At 35.7% G+C, this 21,051-nt stretch overlaps 2 protein-coding genes across 3 annotated transcripts; one reads left to right on the forward strand and one right to left on the reverse strand.

Annotated features, from left to right (window-relative positions):
• LOC128995412 (differentially expressed in FDCP 8 homolog) lies at positions 1-13,906 on the forward strand. Of its 2 annotated transcripts, none has more exons than XM_054420422.1 (7): positions 1-122; positions 3,621-3,904; positions 6,791-7,109; positions 8,558-8,722; positions 11,264-11,496; positions 11,999-12,226; positions 13,224-13,906. In XM_054420422.1, exons 2-7 carry the CDS (start codon positions 3,743-3,745, stop codon positions 13,461-13,463), a joined length of 1,347 nt encoding a protein of 448 aa, XP_054276397.1. In that variant the 5' UTR covers positions 1-122; positions 3,621-3,742; the 3' UTR covers positions 13,464-13,906. The 2 variants fall into 2 exon arrangements, with proteins under 2 accessions (XP_054276397.1, XP_054276398.1); XM_054420423.1 differs by lacking the exon at positions 1-122 and adding an exon at positions 236-921.
• A 227-nt stretch (positions 13,907-14,133) lies between these two features.
• On the reverse strand, positions 14,134-21,035 carry LOC128996024 (uncharacterized). The gene is made up of 3 exons (XM_054421140.1): positions 20,919-21,035; positions 14,974-15,150; positions 14,134-14,329 (listed from the first exon to the last, which is right to left on the reverse strand). Exons 1-3 carry the CDS (start codon positions 21,009-21,011, stop codon positions 14,147-14,149), a joined length of 453 nt encoding a protein of 150 aa, XP_054277115.1. The 5' UTR covers positions 21,012-21,035; the 3' UTR covers positions 14,134-14,146.
• Positions 21,036-21,051: the final 16 nt, after the last annotated feature.

Here is a 21,051-nt window from a genome sequence, read left to right on the forward strand (position 1 = left end):
GTTTGGTTGTTTGGTTGTCACAACTGTCACGAGACGAGTGTCACCTCTCCATCTAGATCAACATAAATCTGTGTATTTTTTTGTCTGATTTTTTTTGTATCTTATTACTGCAATTTAATTTCGTAAGTTAATATGGTTATATTGTTTGAAATTTGTAATATTGTTTTATCAATTTCACCATTAATTTATTAAATCCAAAAAAGTAATCATATTATTGTCATGTTGTACCTAGGCCTATTCAGCCATTAGGCTATTAGGCCTGAGTTAGTTTCAAGGCCAGTGGTATGCGAACGGTTTATTGAATCCGTACAAAACTTTGGTTAGCCTACTTTTCAGCTTAGGTCTAGGGTAGTCCCCAGCAACACTTTAAGTTATAAACTTACACTTGTTCCATCTTTTTTTTTGCTAATTTGTAAATACCCTTGGCATAAAATTCTTTAGGTTGATATCGAAACCACTTTTGCACCTGACTTTTATCTCTTCATTGGACCGAAAATGTAACTCTCGTAAGTTAAACCATGTTTAAGGGGTCCAAACACATATAGGGGTAGAATCTGTTCTTAGGAAGAGGAAGGTAACTACACAATGAGGTTCTAGAGGCCTAGACCACACAAGGGTGGAGTACTCTCTCCTCTTCTCTGGAACGTTTTTGTGGACGACTTAATTAGATCTCTCAGTGACAGTGGTGTATTCGTTCAAGGATACGCTGATGACATTGTGATACTGGTTATGGGTAAATCCAACAACACGGTCTACGACCTCATGAACACAGCTTTGAGGTCAGTTAGACAGTGGTGCACAGTGGTAGGCCTTTCTATCAACCCCTCCAAAGTGGCGGTTATTCCCTGCACCAAGAGGCACGAACTGAATGGCATAGGACCTCTGAGACTACAAGACACAGTGCTTGAAATGCAGAATTAGGTAAAGTAACTTACCTGGGTGTGGTATTGAACCGAAAGCTGAAATGGGGACCAAAACTTCAAAAGGTCGAGGTAAGTGGTCACTCATGGTATGGAGGCGGATGGTGGGAGGAACCTGGGGGCTCAAGCCGGGGCTCATACACTGGCTGTTTGTCTCCGTGGTAAGGCCTGCCTTGACATACAGCTCACTTGTGGGGTGGCCCAAGATGGACTCGGTGTCGGCGGTGAGATATCTGGCTGCCGTCCAAAGACTCGCCTGTCTCATCATCACGGGCGCAATGAGCAGCTGTCCGAGAGCCTCACTGGACTGCCTTCTCAACCTCACTCCAATTGACCTGTATGTGAAGGTCACTTGCGAGGAGGACTGCCTACAGACTCCAGTGCGAAAACCTTTGGATGTCTGTTGGATGTTGTTTGGAGACTGTAGATCACCCACTCTATGACTGCACAGCTCTGGACGAGGTAAGGGACAGTACTCTTGGAGCAATGACAAGGGGCAGACACCTTCCTCAGGAGGAGCTCATAGATAGGATGTTGAAGTTCATTAAGCAACTCAGGTTCGACAAACTCTGATGTACCAGTACCATGTGGGGTGCGCAAAAAGCCCATCATCAGTGGCTGACGTGCTATAGGACAAGTTCCGTCCCTACAGAATCAATTAATCAATCAAGGGGTACAAACCGATGGAAGTCCAATGGGACGAGGTTGGGGCTTTAGGGGGAATGTGGAGGGATCTCCCATCCCAGATTCTGAGGTTTTGGCGAACTTCCCATTATAGGGAATAAGCTATTACCGTAGTACTCATGGTAAGACCTGGACCCGGGACCAATTACTTTTCCGTTTTGAGGTCCCTAGAGGCCAAAAACACCATCCGTTCTAATTCATGTCCGTTAGCACGATAACTCGAGCAAAAATGATCCGATTTTGATGAAATTTGGTATAAACGTGTAAACCAACATTTATTTGAACAAGACCGCAAACCAGTATGATCGGACTATGGTAACGGGTGTTTATGGGGTAAAAGTAGGGGTTTCCCATTTTTAACTCTAAAAACACAATATTTCACAAAACTTCTTTCCTCACCATTTTATAGAGTTAAAGAAAAAATAATTCAGTATATTGAAGCGTTATATTGCACCTAATGTTCACGGATAAAATCCAAAAAATTTTAAATTTAAAATCTCCATGTTATTCTTATGGAGAATAAGTAATAAACTGTTTTAGTTTGCTTGTTTATGAACATATTTGGAAAATACATTAATTTCTTACTAAACTATTTAACATTTTACAACAAAAAACAATTTTTTACCCTCCCTGTTGTAACAAACCTAATTACTCATTTAAACTAATTCTATTTAAACTTATATATATAAAATCCAATGTATGTATGTTTGTTTGGTTGTTTGTTTGTTTGTCCTTTATGGACTCCGAAACCGCTCGACAGATTGTAATGAAACTTTCAGGCATTATTAAGTATTATTCAAGGATGGTTTGTGTGAAGTTTGGTGCAGATCCGTCAAAAGGGCTCCACCCCAGTTGCTCTGGAGTTTCCCATGTTAACCTTATGAGTACTCATATTTAAATGGAATTAAAGAATCTTTAACAGCTGGTTCAACTAAACTATTTGATTCTGTGATGTTCAATAGCATAAAAAGTTAATAGATTTACCAACAGGGTGCAGCACTAGTGTATTATTTTTTAAATTTATGACAACAGCTAATTTGCAACGAAAAGGTGAGTGAGCGTAGCGAAAGAACTTCAACATGGAGGCGAGTTAGAGTAGCGAACGAGCTAACCTGCAGGCAAGTGAGCGCAGCGAACGAGCTCCAACCTAAAGGTGAGTGAGCGTAGCGAACAAACTTCAACCAGGACGTGATTGAGCCATGCGAACGAGCTCATCTTAAAAATGAACGGTGAGCATTTGACATAAAACCACATTAGGACAGGACAACGTTTGTCGGGCCAGCTAGTAGGAAATAAATGTGATATTTATAAGGAGACATTTTAGTGTAAATCTAATCAGGCAAATGGAAATTCGCTTAGTCTGCAGGTTTGCTGCGGCGGGGGTATTTCTTTTGTCACTAGTGCCATGAAGCAAAATCACACCTTCAGTCAAGAGCCCACAGCGTTTCGTTCGAATTGCAGGTCTTATCTTTTTTTCCACCATGTCACTATAGTACTGGCTGTTGATTGTTCTTTGGCCTCCACGAAATCACAATAAATTGTGTCTTGAAAATCCCAGAATACTGTGAGCGTGACTTTACCGTCAGATGGCTGATTCTTGATTTTTTTAATGGGAGAAGTCGAAATGGACATTTCCAACACTTACATTTAATTATTCACTTAGGCTAACCGTTCAGCGGTGATAGGTACGCCTATTGTCCCGAATTAACTCGTGAATCTAAGATTCCAAAATCCAAGTCCCAACTTTGAATGGATGTTTACAAAATATGTTCGAACAGCAATTCAGTTGTCCTCACAAGGTTGCCAACTGTTTGTGCTGAAAGTTATCTACTGAATCAAAAGACCGTTTTTGAGCAATACCGGTAATAATTTGTCTCGTTACTTATTGAATGACTCCAATCATCGTATTTAGATGGGTAGTTCTAATCTTAAAACCTTAACATTGCATTTAATAGTGTTTGGTAACTAAGTTACTTTCATTAAATTGTTGACCGATATATGAACTTTTAATTTCAGGATTCCATGTCTCAAAATTGTGTTGGATATCATTGGCTCCAATTCCATTTCAAGGGAGAAAAACAAAATCAGTTTGATTAAGTGGTGTCACAGCACGATAAAGTGTTACAATCTTATTTGTGATGAATAAAGAAAACGAAAAGAGTGTATTACCCTCCACTTCAGTTTCATCGTCTCCCAGCTCGGGAAAGCTCACAGATCACGGGGATGAATCGGAGTCTGAGGACAGCCTCTCTGTTCCGGCTAGTTTGATTGGTGCTGAAAACTACCTAACATTGACTGAGGTAAGATTGCGATAACTTACCATTACTATTTACTTCTGCTATACTAGGATACTAATGGCAAATGCCACTGTATAAAGTGCATTGCTGTGATCATACCTAGTCCTAGGTGATTATGTTTAGTCAACATACCTTATTTGGTTGAGCTATGCAAGGAATAGGCGTCACACGGGGGAGGGGAGAAAAAACCCCTAACATAAAAGTTACAATAAAAACGATTGCAATAAAAAACAATACAGTTTATTTTCGTAACCGACTACGGTCTAACAACAAATCTAAATAAAAATGCATTTCTTCTGACCCCCTGATAAGATGGTGTCCTGGACCCCCCAATTATATGGTTCACTTGACACCTTTGATGCAAGGTAAGATTATAAATTAGCTACTTGCATAAAACTAGTAGCATTGGATAAAGTTCTTAATAAACCGTTAGATTCCTAATATCAGACCCGTAACCAGTGGCGCCGATAGCGGGGGAGGGGGGCCCATGAGCCTTGACCAGGATTTTTTGGGAAATTTTCCTGGGACACCGGCCCGCGATTGTGCTACAGGCTCACCCACTCACGAGCCCCCTATCTTAACAATATTATATGAGAACTAGCAGAGTACCCGTCCTTCGTACGGGGTTGGAATATAAGTATAAAATGCTTATTGCAGTTATACTCAAGCTTTGTGTTTGCAATAAGGGAGGACATAATTTGATAAAATTTGCTTTTTTAAATTTACAGTATTCTACACACACAGTATTTACAGTATTTTTTTTTAGTATTACACATCTACCATAGCCATGTTCTACCACTTCACCTAAACAATAGAGAAAAATAAATTATCAACAATTCGCAAAATATCACAAACTATTCATGAAATGAAAAACAAACATAACTGGAAACAATCCTACTTTGACAGTTCTCATTGTGAATCACAGTTTTTTGTTGCTGCTTAGTTCAAATTAGCTGTTTTCATAAATGCAAAAAAAATATAGTGCTGCACCCTGTTGTAAATCTTATCTTGTTGTTATCTGTAAATCTTATATTATAACTTTTTAATGCTTTTCCATATCATAGAACCAACTTTTTTAGTTGAAACAGCTGACTAAATTCTTTAATTCCCTTTAGGATACTCATAAGGTTAACATGGGGAATTACAGAGCCACTGGGACGGAGCCCGAAAGGATTTTTGAGATAAGAATATGCCTATATGTTAATCGGGAATGTAAGCTATCATCATGCCTAATTTCAGCCCAATCTGTCCAGTGGTTTATGCGTGATTGAACTTCAAACACACAAACAAACAAACAAACACACAAACTTTCACTTTTAAAATTAGTAAGATTACTATAGGCCTACGATGTTCTATGACGAAAATTAGGACAAGTAGTTTACAACAGCTAAACTGACACTATTACTTGACCGATCTATATAAATTCTCTACCAACCTAAATAAAAGAATAGTCATCAGTCATGCAGGTTGCAATCAACTGTCCTCGTGGACTGTGTGAAGGTGCTACAGTAGGAACTTATTTAGAACCAATGTGTTTTTCGAGTCGAGTAGAGTCTACAAGCTTGAGAGATCAATCACAAAGTCAGAAAATCGAACGGTTTTTCCGTGATCGCGGATATATACAAGAGCATTTCCGTGTCGAATAGCGCGATAACTCGAGCAAAAATGATCCGATTTTGATGAAATTTGGTACAAACTTGTAAACCTACGTTTATTGGAACGAGTTCTCGAACCAGCATAATTGGACTAAGGGAACGGGGGTTTATGGGGGGGAAGGTTTTAATGGAGTAAAAATTGTTTTTCCTCATGTTTGACCCTAAAACACAAAATTTCATAATTTATATCCAAACAATTTTGTAGAGCTTTTGAAGCGTTGTTGTATGCCCAACGGTTCCGGAGATCATAAAAAGAAATTTTTATTTAAAATTCCTATGTTATTCTTATGGAGAATAAAAATATAAACTGTTGTAGCCTAGTTTGCTTGTTTATGGATATATTTTAACCAAATTTTGAAATTTTGTTTATTTCATACTAAGCTATCAACATTGCAGTACAAAAATACACCTCAATATCTTCCCTGTACCCTGTAAACCTTAGTACTCAAAGACTCACTAAAATTAATGTTAAAAATTAAAATCCATGATATTTAAAGTTAAACTAAATTCGATATTCGATTTCCAGGGACTTCTGCCCTAGGCTAACGTTTTGCTACATTTACGAGTTCAGAGGCTATTTCGCCCTGGCCTAACACCTAACGTTGGAATAAATTTATTCTATTACTCAGAGGCTTTCTACCCCGTGTTCGATTTCAAGGCCTATTCCGCCCTGGTCCTTATGTTTCGGGAGTTTATGAGTCCAGGTCCCCCGGGGCTAACGCCTAGAGTTAGAATTTACTCGGTTACCCATGGTTAAGGACTTTTTCTCAACGCCAGTGGCATTTTTTTAACTAAGTCAATTTTCAAACGTTTTTAGGGAAAGCAGTCCAAACCCATTAAAAATTTGTGGAGGTGCCGGGAATTGAACCTGTCCCACCCGCTGACGCTAGCAACAAATCCATATCCCGCCTTGGTCTATCGTTACGCCTACGTTTATGAGTCTAGGCTTTTCGCCTTACACTCCACTCTACTAGAGAGAGATGGGCCTAGTGCTTGCCGGGCGCTCAACGGACTGTACCATGTCTTGGCTGTTTTTACGCTAGTGCAGTGCGTGGCCGCTAGGAGAACTAATGACCCCGCCACAGCTGTTTTACTAGCTGCTTTTGGGCGGGCCTTTTAAAATTGTATGAAACGGTAATTTTTCTTCTCTTAATATTTTTACCATCAGGCCCTACACACCAAATTTAAAAGATCTCTAAATTCAATTCATTTAGTCTAACTGTGATTGTTTCAGGGAAAGCTTCATTCCCTGACAAAAGACGAATTGACAGAAGCAGCATGCGAATGCAAGAAGCTGATATTAGACAGCGCCGTGTGTTCTAACGAACGAAAGTGGTTGGTGAGAAGACTGATTGAACTTAGGTACCAGTTGTTGACAGTTGAAGAGGCCAAAGAGGTAACAGAACCGGTGGCCACCGAACCAGCCAAGTCCAGGATAGTTTTAGGCCATCACTTGGAGTTGAGATATCACCGGACATCCACAACAAAACGTTACTGTGATACATGCTGCAGCGCGATATGGAATATTTTGCAGTGTTGGTATCAGTGCTCAGGTAGGCTGGCAAATCAAAATCAAATTTGTATTCATAGATAAATATAAGTTTGTGATTATAAGTTAAGTAGGAATAGGACAAATCTATATATTAATGGGCAAGCATGTTTCTTGAAAACATGTTTTCTCAGCTCGTGTTAGAAAGATATTTTCCTGTAAATGTGTAGAAACCCTTTATAAATTAAAATAGGCTAAAAAATCAGCACAAAAATGAATAAAAAATAAAAAAAAATAACATGGGGCTTATGGGTTGTCATGCTGGTGACAAAATAACAACGAAATTTAAGCAGAAAATCAAAACAAATGGAAGAAATTCCAATCATAGGCCTACGAGTAGAGTAATCTGGCCCCACAAATTATGCAAATGAGGTAGCACCATCGACTTTGAGACTAGTGCACATGCAACTCGTGCTGAGTGGTCATCGTGTGCAGCTGTGGGAGTTGGGTAAGGTCAGTGTCGGTTTTGTTTTTGCTGGATGTCGTCAACCAGTTTCGGGCGTCTCAGAGTAAAAGTCATTACAGAAATACTGTGGCCTTTTTGGGAATCGGAACTTGCACTGATGTCTTCCTCATATCTACGGTTTGTAAACAAATAATCCTCAGGGATTCTTACCATTATCGTTGGTCCACACATCGACGGTGGACACCTGGGATTTGTTTGGGATATTCGGGATATTTTACCTGGGGAGAAATAATTGAGTGGGTGTCTGGGTTACTATCGGATGAAACATCCTTGAGGCTTGTTTTGGGTATGGTCAGGGTTTCTGACATCTGCAACGATCTTGAGACATCAGACCGGTTTGGCTGTTGAAATTAAAAAAGTGTTCTTTGTTGTACAATTTATTGAAAAATTACTTGAAAATTTCAATACACTTGATTTTGTACCCCCTTATGTTATCTTTACCACTTCTTCAGGGGATAAGTTGACTGCGAAATGTTTTGGTAAAACGTTATCACTTTCTTGTCCACCTCGGCAATAATTGATTTTCCATAAGTTGGATGATTGTGGATTCTCCTCCCGAGGATGGGATACCCTGCCGGATTTAAGAGCTCAAAAACAAGAGACAAAACAAATGCATCAAGGTAAAACAACACCTTGACAAGATTGACAGGGTGTGTACGGAACATTCAGGGTTCTCAGCGACTGGGAATTCCGGGAAAATCTAGAATTATGCGTGAATTTTAACCGCTGTGAAAAAACCGGGAAATATGGGTAAAAATTGTATCATTTGGGGATTTTCCGTGGTTTTCAACTATTATCATTATGTTCGTTTATTTACAAGGAGTTTTATAGTTCTAAAAATTGTTAGCCAATTTAACTAAAACTTTTTATAGTGAATGTATATTTACGGAAGATTCAGATTTGAAATTAACAAGATTCGAGAATCGAATCTTTGGTCCACCGACAGAATACCGGTAAATCGGCTAGTTCAATCTATATTGTTCCAGACTGCAGATACAGATGCCACGACAAATGTGTTGAACAGATTGTTAGGCCTTGTCCCCAACTTGTGGCCTCAGAGAAGCCCAAGTATGAGACGAGCATCTGTCCAGAGGTAGGACTGGCCGCACAGAACTATCAGTGTGCCGAGTGTAAACTGCCGATATCATTCAGTAAGTCATGTGTGACGCACAAGAAATATAGGGTAGTTTCTAGTGTTTTTATTGTTGCAGGGACCTGTTCAGTTGAGTTAAAAGAGTTTGATCAATTAACACAATAGAAACGTAATAAATTCAAAATGTAACACTCAAAGAAGTTCAGTGGGCTACAGTTTTATATATTTCTAAGCTACTTGTTAAACAAATAAATTAGAACAACAAAAAAAGTAAATTAGAAGGAAAATATTAAATCAGTTGTCTGGAATGCATTGGTTGCCACTCTTGTAAATGTCACCATTGTACTGTGCCAAGGGTCGTTTTTTTAGTAAAAGCTATTGTTTTTAAAGATTATTTTTTACAAAATTTTTGTTTCTTTTGTCCATACTTTTACCTATTTTAGCGAATTTCCCATATAGGGAATAAGCTATTACCGTAGTACTCATGGTAAGACCTGGACCCGGGACCGATTTTTTTTTTCGTTTTGAGGTCCCTAGAGGCCAAAAACACCATCCGTTCAAATTCATATATATATATATATATTTATATATATATATATATTTATATATATACTAGTGGCCTGTAGGGGCCATAGCCCCTAATTTAGACTACAATAAAAAACCATAGCCTATATAAAAAGAAAAATGTTCTAATATGTTTCTAAAATTATCAATTTTATGTTACTTAAAATTAACAGTGTTTCTTGTTTTATATCTTGGTTCTCCTTCCGTTGGAGTCGTATATTAGTTGCTTCTATTGTGTCAATGAAATAGCCTACAATTGTAAAATAATGAATAACACAACATATTACAAATGGAAACGTGCACACGGTTGGCCTGAGCCCGGAGTGACGAATCAGAGCTGAAACATACAGCCAAACATTGCACATCTTTTCTAGTTTAAAATTGAAGATTTGTTTTGTAATCTTACGAATTCTGTTAGATTCCATTTTGAGAACCAAATGTAAAGGTTAAAATTATCATTAATTTTTATGAAGGCAACTCCCCATTTGGCGGTGGTAAGTCAAAAGTATCTATGAATTTGTCCCTGAATTTTAAGACAGTAAGGCCCATTTCCCGGAATCTCTTTTTTTGTAGCGGAAAGCGACGCAATAGCCATTGCACTGTTGTATTACCTATGTTTTTTATGAAGTTCGAATCATGGAAAAACAGTTAGTTCGTCATTTAGGCCTACTTGTGGCTGTGGCATGTCCATTGTGGCAAAATGCGTTGAAATGTCCATTGGTGGCCTTCTCTGCGAAGTGAAATGCGCCACAATGCATGCAAGTGCTTTAAGAGGACCTAGATTGTGAGAAACAACTCAACTCATTTTCCAGCGTTCTTCTAAAGACAGGTTGTAAAACGGCTTCTGGATTTCTTTCACAGCTAGGCCAGGCCCTACATGACGTTCTCGTTTGCATTTCTTAAGTCTGTTGAATTCCTGGACACTCTCCACGTCTTGCAGGTCTTCCCCTACCCTGTTCTAGTTACTTCACTCAATATAAAAACGGAAAACAAAACAATTTAAACACAATTCATTTTGAAACATTATTTACCAACATTGACTTTCGGAATAAATGTAAACATTGCAAATAAATAAGTAACAGCTGATAGAATGCAGACGTTTTTCAGTCCCCATGCATTTCTTATGGTGGGTATTTTACGTTATATCTCGTTTTCTGGTAAATTTATGGGAATTCTGCTATTTTTCCCGAGTCCCTGGGGTCAAGACCTTTAATTTAAGACCTCTCCCACTTTTCTGCGACTTACCAGACGTCCACAATTTTCTGGTAAAAATTTGGTCTTACAGAATTATATATATAGATATATATATGTGTCCGTTAGCGCGATAACTCGAGCAAAAATGATCCGATTTTGATGAAATTCGGTACAAACGTGTAAACCTACGTTTATTCGAACGAGTTCGCAAACCAGCATGATCAGACCATAGGAACGGGGGTTTATGGGGGCTTTTATGGGGTAAAAATGGGTTTTTCCAATTTTTGACCCAAAAAACATAAAATTTTGCAATTTCTTTCCAAACTATTTTGTAGAGCTTAAAAAAACAAATAATTTAGTATATTGAAGCGTTATAATGCGCCTAATGGTTACGGAGAAAATTCCAAAAAATTGTTAATTTAAAATTCCCATGTTATTCTTATGGAGAATAAGTAAACTGTTGTAATTTGCTTGTTTATTAACATATTTTGCCCAAATTTGGAAAATGTTTTTATTTCTTACTAACTATTAACATTTTACATAAAAAACAGTTTTACCCTCCCTGTTGCAGCAAACCTACGTATGTGTTAAACTGATTCTATTTAAATAGGGAATAAAAGTGATATTTTTAAGGAGACATTTTAGTGTAAACCTAATCAGGCAAATGGAAATTCGCTTAGTCTGCAGGTTTGCTGCGGCGGGGGTATTTATATGTAATTACCTTATTTATTAATACATTAATCTTAACCTTATCATTATTAATCACTAACAACTTACAACAAAGCTTTGAAACCGACTTCAAAGAAGTCTGCTGCCTACTGTTAATTCTACTGTTTGACAGAGAACAGCTGGTTGGCCCCGAGGTTGTGTGACTACACTGGCTTGTACTACTGCACGTCGTGCCACTGGAACAACTCCTCTATGATCCCGGCACGTGTCGTATGCAACTGGGACTTCAAGCCTTATTTAGTGTGTCGTGCGACGTACCAGCTGCTGCGATACACCAGGAACAGACCACTCCTGCGGCCTGATCTTCGCCTGTTTGGGTTCGTCAAGGAGCTCGCCGAGATCAAGGTTGGACTCTCTTTTTCACTGTTACTTATCTCTTTTGTGTTTCTTGAACTCATCAACAAATCACTATTGTCAGTGATTCATTCATTTAGTATTGATATGTTTACTTTGAAATCAGCAATGTGCGTGTCCGTTGTAAGGTGAACATGAATGAAGGAATGAAGGATCCACTAAGAAATCTAACTTGATTCATATAACCTAAGTCTAGGCTGGTGATTCATAACTAAGTGAAACGTTTTATTTTTTGTTTTTTTATGCCAGTGACATTTTTTACGTTTTGAAAGGGAACAATCCAAACCCTGGTCTTGTTACTATCCAATGTCCACATTTTTGTTAGGTAGCATCATTAATTCATAGCCCAATGACAAATGGCATCTGGGTTTGGAAACGATCTGGCATTGTGTTTTTAACTGTGTGACTTAAGTATTTAACATAAATTTCATTTTAATAAAAAAGTTGTTTATGTACACATTAAAATTCATTTACAAGGATTTTTTTTTTTCAGCGGTTGCGGGAAGAGCTGTCTCTCCTCAAAGTATATTTGGTCCGATGCCGTGAGGCAAGAGAGGAAAAAAAAGTTCTGTGGAAACTGTTTGGAAATAGGTCTCATTTATTGGAGCCAACTGATATATTTAGCCTTCGAGATTTTACAGAACTAAATTCTGGAACATTGCTGGGACAAATGAAAACAATAACCAACGAATTCACGGAACACATTACTAAAAATTGTGCGGTAAGTGTAAAGTTTCGGCTGTTATGCAGCTTGATTAAAATAACGTATTTATCATTCCTATTTTTTTATGATTTCTTCAATAACTAGTGAATTCATTGATAGCGTTAAGCAAGATCACATATTAATATATAAATTCTTTTACTTTTGGCTTTTAAAATCTAATAGTCTCAACACATTCAATGTTTTACTACATAACGCACGTATTGTCAAACAGAGAAAGTAGGTTAATAATGTAAGAAAAGCTGCTTCCTCACCTTACTCATACGATATAACATTTTATAAGGCTCATTCTAGCAAACATTAAGGACACGTTCATTCCACTAAACATTCAGTTGATGTTCTTTTATTGACTACTATCCTAGGTGACTACTGGATGTTTTCTGATTAAGTAGTAGGAGCCTACATTCAGTGGATGTTAGGTCACTGACTAGCAGTAGCCACAGAGCATAGATTAAGTATAGAGACGTCACTTGCTGTCTGTGAAGCAGACTTCTTGTACCAAGATGGCGGCCGATCCGGTCTACATTTACATTTAAACCATTATATTGTTTTGTTACCATGGAAACCACCAATCAATATTTACTTTTAAAACTCAGCTCAGAACTTTGAAAGCCCGCAGGGCAGAGTCCTAGGTCAATATCGAAGGGGGGATAGTTCTATATGTATCCTCAGAGCGGTAGCTTCATCTAATTCATAAAGTAGCATAGAATAACACAGTGGTAATGACGCCGTGTTTTCAAAGTTCTGAGCCCAACTCTCTTACCAAGATGGTGGAAATCGGCCTCACTACTGGTATAGCTGTAGGTATAGGAGTGCGACTATATTCTATGCTCTGTGGCAGTAGCCTACTTGGTCAGTTGATGTTTTCTGGTTAATCTAGTAGATGCCTAGATCAGTCAGTTGATATTTTATGATTGAAAAATTAGGGCCTAGCATTCTCTTGCTCTACGTTGACAATAATTCTACCTTACAACTAACATATTTTTATGATTTTCAGATTTGCAGTGGCCAAGGTTACATATGTGAGTTATGTGATGACAAAGACAACGTTATCTTCCCATTCTACAGCAATGTTCACGTCTGTTCAGAATGTTCTTGGGTCTACCATAAAACCTGTTGGCTTAGAACATTGACGTGTCGAAAATGTGAGCGAAACAAGAGGAAATCGCAAGAGAATCTTGACTCCAATGCTCCGTCAGCTGATTTAACTATTGACAATACACCTTCACTGATTTAATCATGGGAAAATAAGAGTTTACAACTGCAGATCATGTATGAACACCCACTAAGTCATAAAATGAAAATTACGTAAATTACAGTATTATGTCCTTGTGAATCCTAGACCAGCTCGTTAAATTATTTAAGCGTACAGTCCAAAAGTAGGCGACCACAAAAGTGACACCATATTCATAATAATGCTATTCTTGGAATGATTTTGAGACATTTCAATGTTTTTATAAACTGTTTACTTGCAGACAAGGATTTTAGGATCGGCCTCTAAAGTGTTTTGTACTTAACAGTTTTCAGAAGTAACTATGCTGAAAAAAAAAAACATTATGGTCGCTGGTTCTCAGAGTGCCATACCCTGTTTCCTCGTAAGGTTTAATATTAATCTAGTTAAAGCTTCTACCACTGAGTATTTTCTTTATGTGCAATAAATATATTTTATCTACTGTTTTATCACGGTTCAATCTTATTTCAACAACCCCAACTGCCTAAAAGTTTAAATGCAACAAATGTTCTGATTGAACTGAAGATTGTGTACGTCCTTGGATGAATTTATGAACATTCTTTCTTTACTGGTTGTTTTAAGTTTTACTCTATCATCAAACTATCTATTGTAAAAACTTAATCGTTTGAGGAGTAGAACACAAAAATTCTATTTAATACTCTGCATGTAAATTATTTGATATATTTAATTTATAAAATGGTGCTTGAATCTCTTAAAAGTCCACGAGAAGGTTTCAAATTGGTATTGTTTACTCTGTAGAATTCTCGTGTGGGGTGCGTTTTTTTGTGAACCACCAGTGATTTACCCTCCAGCTCTGTCTTCCTGTGTCCGTAGTTAGAAGAGGTTACCACTGGAACTATTCTGTTCTGTTCCTGTTATGATTAAACACTGTTTATTCTTAAGATTTCAATAAAAATAAAGGAAGCTAACGTTTGGGGAGAGAACATGTCAAATCAGTTACGATTCGGATAAGGAGACATGTCTCAAAACTATAGTGATCTAATGACGTTCTTGCAAGTATTCTTTACCAGACTTTCAGGGTTTGAACCGTTTGTTAAAAGAATGTAAAAATAACACTGGTGTTGAAAAGAGTAAATCAATTATCAGAGTCATACTTAACAATAATGACGGATATGGATGTGATCCACATTTGGTTTTAATTTGGGATTCCAACATTTTTAACTGAGGCTCAAGTTTATCAGAATGGTCAGTATAAATTCTATTTCTGAAGAAGAAAGGGGGTTTTCACTAGACTATAATATAAATAACACAGCTTTTACTTAAGCAAAAAAAGGCTATTTTGTAATGAAAATGTCACAGGCCATAGGTAAACCTAGGCCAAACATATTCCTGCTGGATTTAGACATGACACCTTTTTTTAGCGGAATTCAAACCTTCAATCCAAGGTGATGTCTCTAGGCCAAAAGAGGGAACTGCTTGACCACTGCTCAGCCCTAACAGTCTAACAAAAGCAGCCTTTTTCTAAATACTGAATAAAGATTATGTACAAGTCAACCTCATTGTGAATGTTCTTATGGATGAGTTTGGGATTGCTTCGATCAGCTCGAGAGATATGCTGATCCCAACCAGGCTCAAAATGGTAAAAAGCATCATAAGCGCAAGTTTCAGCTTGGCTTTTTGGTGAAAGATTGGGTCCATTGAAGTACGTTATGACATCAGCAGGCGGCTTTTCCTAAAAATGATTTAAAAATCTATTCTATATATAATTCAGTTTTAAAAATCTTTGTACAACTAAATCTAGAGTTCTACTGGACCGATTTTATTAATTAATGGGTCGTTGGAAAGCTTAGGTCGTGTAGATTTGCAAATAATTATGAAAGTTTGTTTTTATTATGATTTATTGTGAAAAATTTCAAAAAACATGTTTTCCATAAGAAATACATTGAAAACGGTGTTTTTCACACTTTTTATTTGAGTGCGACTTTTAGCTGCCTTTTTATAGTGTTTCCAAGAAGTGTATGCTATCAATTTGTAGGAAATTTTATTCTCTTTCAGAATATCACCTTCCACTTTGGTCGATTTCCTCACCATTTAAAAGTTATTTGCAAAAAAGTTAAGCAACCTCCGAATTTATAATAATGAGAAAATATTGAGTTTGGGATATTTTTGTTAAACTTTGTACAACTAAATCTAGACTTCTACCGGACCGATTTTGTTAATTAATGAGTCATTGGAAAGCCTTACTCATGTAGATTTGCAAATAATTATGAAAGTTTGATTTTATTTAATATTTGTGGTAGAAAAATAAAAATAACAAAAATACATTAGAAACTGGTTTTTTCAGGTTTTTGTTTTCAAGTTTATATTTGTAGTCAGCTTTAGGCTGCCTTTATTAAATAATTTCAAGAAATACACACAAGGTATTTGTAGGAAATTTTATCTTCTTTCAGAATATCACGTGTATTTTCTACGATTTACTCACCATTTAAAAGTTATTGTCAAATTAGATAAGTGACCTCCAAATTTTTAGTTGTTAAAAAAACTGAATTAGGGATATTTTTGTTAAACTTTGTACAACTAAATCTAGACTTCTACTGGACCGATTTTGTTAACTAATATATCGTTTGAAAGCCTAATTTGTGTAGATTTGCAAATAATTATGAAAGTTTGATTTTATTAAATATTTGTGGTGAATAAAGAATAAAAAGCAAAAATACACTAAAAACTGATTTTTTTATAGTTAATATTTTAAAATTTCAATTTATAGTTAACTTTAGGTTGCCTTTTTTTGAATATTTTCAAAAAACGCCTAAAAGCACTTTGTAGCAAATTTTATTCTCTTTCAGAATATCACCTTCCACTTTGGTCGATTTCCTCACCGTTTAAGAGTTATTTGCAAAAAAGCTTAGCAACCTCCTAATTTATTGTGGTGAGAGAATATTGAATTGGAGAGATTTTTGTTAACTTTCTACAACTAAATCTACAGTTCTACTGTACCGATTTTATTAATTAATAGGTCAATAAAATCTGTGTAGATTTCCAAATAATTAGTAAAGTTTGAGTTTTATTTATTTATGGTATAGGCCCCTGAATATATGGTTTTACCTAGAAATAATTAGAACACAGATGAAACCATTGTTGTTCGATAGTGAAAAGTATTGTGAATAACATATCAAAAGTCTCCAAAAATATCTTTGGTGGAACACCACCATTTTTCCAAAATGGCGGCCAAATCCGGTAGTTTTTTGCTTTTTATTGAAATTCTGACTTTCCAGTCAATATTGGTGAAAAGTCGTCAATACATTTAATGTTCCTCCTGAAATTACCTTTAAAATGATACCAAATACATGTACCTATAACCAAAAATAAACCCCGTAGAAATAGTAAAATATTTAAAATAATAATATTTGTTATAAATTAATGTAATAGTCCAAGCGAACTAAAAAAAAAACAGACACAGGGATCGTATAAAAGTTTGCAAGTAAACATTTTATGGTTTTATTTTTATTGTTGTGGTGTGCAGAGTGACATACCAAAAGTAGCAAAAAATCAGTCCACGTGAAACCCCTAAATTAAGGGAAAAAATGGCGGCTTTTCCCAATATTGGACAAATTTTGCAACAAAAGATACCACATGTTTTTTTGCACTTTTCCAGATATTGACTTGGAACCACGACCGATATTTATTGGATGGTCCGTACTTAATTTTAATAGGGGACGCTTTTTGGGCCGCCATCTTGGATCAGCCATATTGGATCTGCCAAATTGGATGTAAATATTTTTTTATGTAATTATAGTGTTGTGACACTGACACATCATTATGAACTAGATTTCCACGCTGATTTCAAGCTGAAATCCGTTTTTAAATAAGTTTTTTCGTTGCTTAAGATATATTAAAACGAAAACTCTCCCAAATACATCACTTATGGACGTATCGTACTTTGAAAATGTGTTTGGATTATTTTTCTCCGGGTATTATTAATGCTTGCAGTTCGTTCTAGCCTTAAAATATTCAGTGATAAAAGAGCTTTCATTTTAGTTAGCTTTCATTTTGTTTTATTTATAGTTAAAACAGACTAGTTATAGACGAGGTACAAACCCCAACACAAAATTAAACTAAACTTTTTTATCAGTTTTTGTTAAAAGATTTATATCTCGGGTTATATGTTAACAAGTTCGTTCTGGTATCAAAGTACTTAGTAAATGTTTGGCTTTAATTTTATTGATTATTGAATGACACATGACAAATTTAAAACGAATCATGTAGGCCTACCTTCAATGAACTATTGAATGAATTATTGTTATTTTGAAATTTGTCTTTAGTTAGACATCTATCCCCAATTCTAAATAACTCCCAATAAGGAATCCATAGCTAAAATAAAATTCAATACTTGAACGAATAGCTATGACGAGTTTTTCCCGTTTTCACTCTGCACAACACTACAAAATAAAACCATAAAACGTTTTGTTGAAATTTGTTAAAGGCCACATCCTATATTTATCTAAATATAATTTCCAAGTTACATAGTTACAGTTATTTAAAAGTACAGTTATTTATAAGTAAGTTAGTCATATGTACCATCAGTCAAACACCACTCCCAATCTGTTGGATCTGCTGGTGAACTATTTCCACGCCATACTTAAACCTGATGGTATAACCTTAGGCTGTGGTAGTTTTCAATGTGTTTTTAAATTGTCAAAGTACGAAACGTCCATAAGAAATGTATGGGGGAGAGTTTTCGTTTTTATATATCTTAAAATCGTAAAACGCTATTTAAAAACGGATTTCAGCATTGAAATCAGCGTGTAAATCTAGTTCATAATGATGTGTCACAACACTATAATTACATTAAAAAATATTTACATCCAATATGGCAGATCCAATAGGGCTGATCCAAGATGGCGGCCCAAAAAGCGTCCCCTATTGAAATTAAGTACGGACCATCCAATATCGGTCGTGGTTCCAAGTCAATATCTCGAAAAAATTGCAAAAAACATGTGGTATCTTTTGTTGCAAAATTCGTCCAATATTGGGAAAAGTCGCCATTTTTTCCCTTAATTTAGGGGTTTCCCGTGGACTGATTTTTTGCAACTTTTGGTATGTCAATCTGCACACCACAACAATTAAAATAAAACCATAAAATGTTTACTTGAAATTTTTATACGATCCCTGTGTACGTAATGTTTAGTTTGCTTGGACTATTACATTAGTTTATAAAAAATATTTTTATTTGAAATATTTTATTATTTCTACGGGGTTTATTTTTGGTTGTAGGTACATGCATTTGGTATCATTTTAAAGGTAATTTCAGGAGGAACATTAAATGTGTTGACGACTTTTCACCAATATTGACTGGAAAGTCAGAATTTCAATAAAAAGCAAAAAACTACTGGATTTGGCCGCCATTTTGGAAAAATAGTGGTGTTCCACCAAAGATATTTTTGGAGACTTTTGATATGTTATTCACAATACTTTTCACTATCGAACAACAATGGTTTCATATGTGTTCTAATTATTTCTAGGTTTTGCTATTTATTTTCTTATTTTAAGGCGCCTAGTAGTAATACGTTTGCTGGTATGAATAATCTAAAAAGAAATTATGGTAGTAATAATGGGTTAGCCAGTATGCATCATCTGATCATATAGAACACATGTATTAACCTATAGTTTAACAGCTGATTGTTTTATTGTTATTTCCTTGATTTTTCTTTGTTTACATTTAGTTGTTTACTATTTGAATTGGTGGTTGAGGTCCGTAAAGTTTGTTTCTAAAGTGATGTTTTTAATCTGTACCATTAATAAGTATCGGTAAGTTAAGTGATGTATGGATTTCATAACCAAAAATTATTATTTTAAATTGTCAATTATAAATTATTCAAATTTAATTTATAATTTACAGTTTAAAATAGTATTTAATATTCGTTATTTTGAAATGTTAATTATAAACTCAATATTTTACATTAGTTGAAAAATGAATAACTTTACTCTTCACTACATGGTTGGTGATGGAAACTGTTTCTTTAGAAGTGTCTCATTTTTATGCCATAAATCTCAATCCAGATGCAGTGATATACGATCCACGGTAGTTGATGAAGTCGTCAATAACTGGGACTACTATTGTCCTTTGATCGTAGGGGATAAGACATATAGACTAGAAGTAAAAAACGCGACGGAATACAGAAATTTGATGACCAAAGATGGGGAATACGCCGGTAATGTCGAAATCGAAGCTGCAGCAAGAGTTTTTGACTGCCAATTCAAAATATATGCTGAGAAATTGGATTATTTTGTAACGGTTGGTGAAGGCACAACGATCTATAAACTACGATTCTCAGGAAATGTGGATGCTGGGCATCAAGAGGATATAATCTTACCAAAATCAAAACGTGGCCGTGCATCAAAAATATAGAAAAAGTAAAACATGTTCTGGCAGACGTGAATCAACAGCTCATAAAAATAAATTGAAGAAACCAAATTATAGTATAGATAAAGATTTACTCCAAGGGGTAAAAAAGTGTTTATCAAGCAATCAAAAGGATGGAGAACCAGAAAATGAAAAAGAAACAGAACAAGATAGTCTGACCAACACATCACTCAGAGATGATGCAACTTCCTCAACCTCCTTAATTTGTGTATTGGGAATGCCAATACACAAATTAAATTTAAAAATTGGAGCTGTAATAATGTTGCTACGAAATCTTAACACAAAACGGGGGTTATGTAATGGCACACGATTAATTGTTAAAGAACTCGAGCCCAATTAAATAATTGCAGAGGTTTTAACTGGATCAGCAGCACTTGAAATTGTGTTCATTCCAAGTATTGACTTAGCACAGACGGACACAGATTTACCATTTGTTTTAAAAAGACGGCAATTTCCTTTAAAATTATCGTTTGCTATTACAATAAACATAGCGCAAGGCCAGACATTGGATAAAGTTGGGATATACCTTCCAGCAACAGTATTCAGCCATGGACAATTAATTGTATGTTGCAAATATCAAGGGTTAAAAGGTTTGAAGACATAAAAATTAAAATTATCCCTGGCAAAGAACAAGGAAGATTATTAAAACAATCAGAAGTCTTTACACAGAATGTTGTTTACAAAGAAATACTGTAAATACAATATTTTTGTAAAATTGTATTTGTTTTTCATTATTTTACTCTTTTAGAAAATCAGTTTATTTTCTAAACAATTTCATTCTTTAAAAATGTTCAGGTACTTACAAGGGCATATATTATGTACTACTGTACTTTCTAGGGACCGTTGTATTTATTAACTACAACGGGCTCTGTTGCTAGTCAAAAATAATAATTACAACTTTTTAAGATGCTTAAAATATAATCAAGATAGTAACAATATGTTCAATCATACTGATACTATTTTTCAGCAGTTATTAAAATCAGTTGGTACTGGTAGTTTAAATAACTAACAACATGCTGAGGCATAAACACAATTCACTGTCACTAAACTAAGTAAAATTATTTGTAAACACTTGCAGGTAAAATGAAGAGTCTGTTTTTCTCTAGTTTTTGCCAATAATGTTGGCGGGCTTTCATATATTGTTCTGGAGTAAACCATGTTGGCGGCATTTTTGTTTGGGTTTCTACTTTCAATTTGTATATAGCTCCT

This window comes from Macrosteles quadrilineatus, unplaced genomic scaffold (genome assembly GCF_028750875.1).
Source record: "Macrosteles quadrilineatus isolate MER2022 unplaced genomic scaffold, UCM_ALF_1.0 Scaffold_5__1_contigs__length_97177068, whole genome shotgun sequence".
Lineage (NCBI taxonomy): Eukaryota > Metazoa > Arthropoda > Insecta > Hemiptera > Cicadellidae > Macrosteles > Macrosteles quadrilineatus.